Genomic DNA, 1,822 nt, shown 5'->3' with positions numbered 1-1,822 from the left:
CATAGACATCATATAGGTAGACGCCCCCTTCGGCCTTGGGCGGCAAACAAGATCGCAAGGAATTACCTTTCACAAGTAAGACTAAACAATTGTTTCTATTTGTAATTGTAAAATTCAGTCATGTCACGTAGATCATGTGTTATGTTGAGAGCTAAGAGCTGTTGAGACAGCTAAGTTGCCACCAGAATCAGACTATAGCTAGTCTAACGTGAAACGGACATGGTGAGCAAAGCCTTATTCTATCGTTCGTCAACAGGAGATAATATTGTCAAGAAATATAGGATATACAGTATATATATATATAATCTACCACTACTTGCTTGTGAGTAATTACAATGTATGTATAATGTAATTATATAGCATTTATGGTCGCGACGGAAAGCTGCGTTTCGGCTGAGCGACTGGCCTTAATTTCTCTCTGTGATGTATTTAAAAAAGAGACTAGATTAAAACAAAAAAAGGCTCAAAACATGCCACTGTATATGTAATGGTTCTACAATATATGAAGGTGTCACGTAATGAATGAAACTACGGAAAAAATGTCACGATACTCTACATGCACCTGTGAGATGCACCTGCAGTCAGTCGCCGGCCGAAATTGACGTTTTAAACGTTATTTCTATTTAAATGTTGTTGTTTTTTAAAGATACATCTGTATTATGAATCTGACTGACTGGCTAGCTAACCTTTCTCGCAATTTTAAGGTTTCCCAAAGAGAAGCAGTTGAGGAGACAGTGGGAAGTGGCTGTGAAAAGGGAAGACTTTTCTGCCAATGAGAGGTCAATGCTCTGTAGCCAGCACTTTCAGCCGGAGGATTTTGACCGGACAGGCCAAAATGTCAGGCTCAGGGATGGAACTAAACCATCTGTGTTCAGTTTCCCAACACATCTCAAAAGAGTAAGTGCATCACTAAGCTTGCTGAAAATGGTTTTATGTGTGTGTGTGTGTGTGTGTGTGTGTGTGTGTGTTCATTTGGAATGATTGAGAATGAGATACACCTGTTCAAGTATTTTGTTCTTCTGTTTTAGAAAGTGGCAGCCAGGACTACACAAGCCTCAAGGAAGGCTGAAGCGAGCCTTGTAATTGACTGTTCTTTACAATCATTACAAGTCACTGAACCTTCACCTAACTACCTTGTGAGTATTTACACTAGCTATGCCCCAAAACAGCAGTGAGCATCATGGCATCATAAACATTACTCACTACTGTTTTGTCCTTTTTTACTAGGAACACACTTATGCATTGCCTCCATCTCCCACTCTTCTCAAGACTAGACTCAATGAAGCCCTGGCTAGGGTGGAGAGTCTTGAGAAAGAGATGAGGAACTCAAAGGCCCGAGAGCAGAGTGCGAAGAAAACAGTGCGTTGTCTTCTGGAGGACCTCAGGGGGAAGAACCTCATAAATGAAGAGCTGCAAGAGAGGCTTGACTTATACTCAGGTAACATTGAAATTAAACTTTGAATGTCATGTATATCTTAGGGCTGTAACCAAAGAAATACAACTGCAATAATGTGTTCAAATGCTTGGCTTGTCTGAATTTCATATATCAAACTTAAACTCAAATACCTGACAACGTCTGTAATATGCCCCCATTCATAGTTTGAATAGCATCTGGCACAGACAAAAGCCAACAATCATAGTCTGATAGCTCTAGCTTCAAGACACACAATAGCCAGGTACCTTTGTTGGCAGGTGTTTATGGGCACCTGTTTAGAGCAATCAGTCATGGTTCCTGGCTTTTGTGCATCTTTAAGCTAGAGCTATTAAGACAATGATTGTTGGCTTTTGTCTACAGCCACGACAAGATTACATATTTGCATTC

General features: G+C 40.3%; 1 protein-coding gene across 1 annotated transcript; it reads left to right on the top strand.

Annotated features, from left to right (window-relative positions):
- Positions 1–16: 16 nt before the first annotated feature.
- Positions 17–1,522, top strand: LOC129115697 (THAP domain-containing protein 6-like; the record flags this gene model as incomplete). The annotated part of the gene is made up of 4 exons (XM_054626996.1): positions 17–75; positions 705–897; positions 1,029–1,136; positions 1,228–1,522. Coding segments are annotated over 4 exons (594 nt in total), but the record flags the coding sequence as incomplete, so codon positions are not given.
- Between the last annotated feature and the right edge of the window lie 300 nt (positions 1,523–1,822).

Source organism: Anoplopoma fimbria, unplaced genomic scaffold (assembly GCF_027596085.1).
Source record: "Anoplopoma fimbria isolate UVic2021 breed Golden Eagle Sablefish unplaced genomic scaffold, Afim_UVic_2022 Un_contig_12171_pilon_pilon, whole genome shotgun sequence".
Lineage (NCBI taxonomy): Eukaryota > Metazoa > Chordata > Actinopteri > Perciformes > Anoplopomatidae > Anoplopoma > Anoplopoma fimbria.
This window is presented reverse-complemented; position numbering and strand designations above follow the sequence as displayed.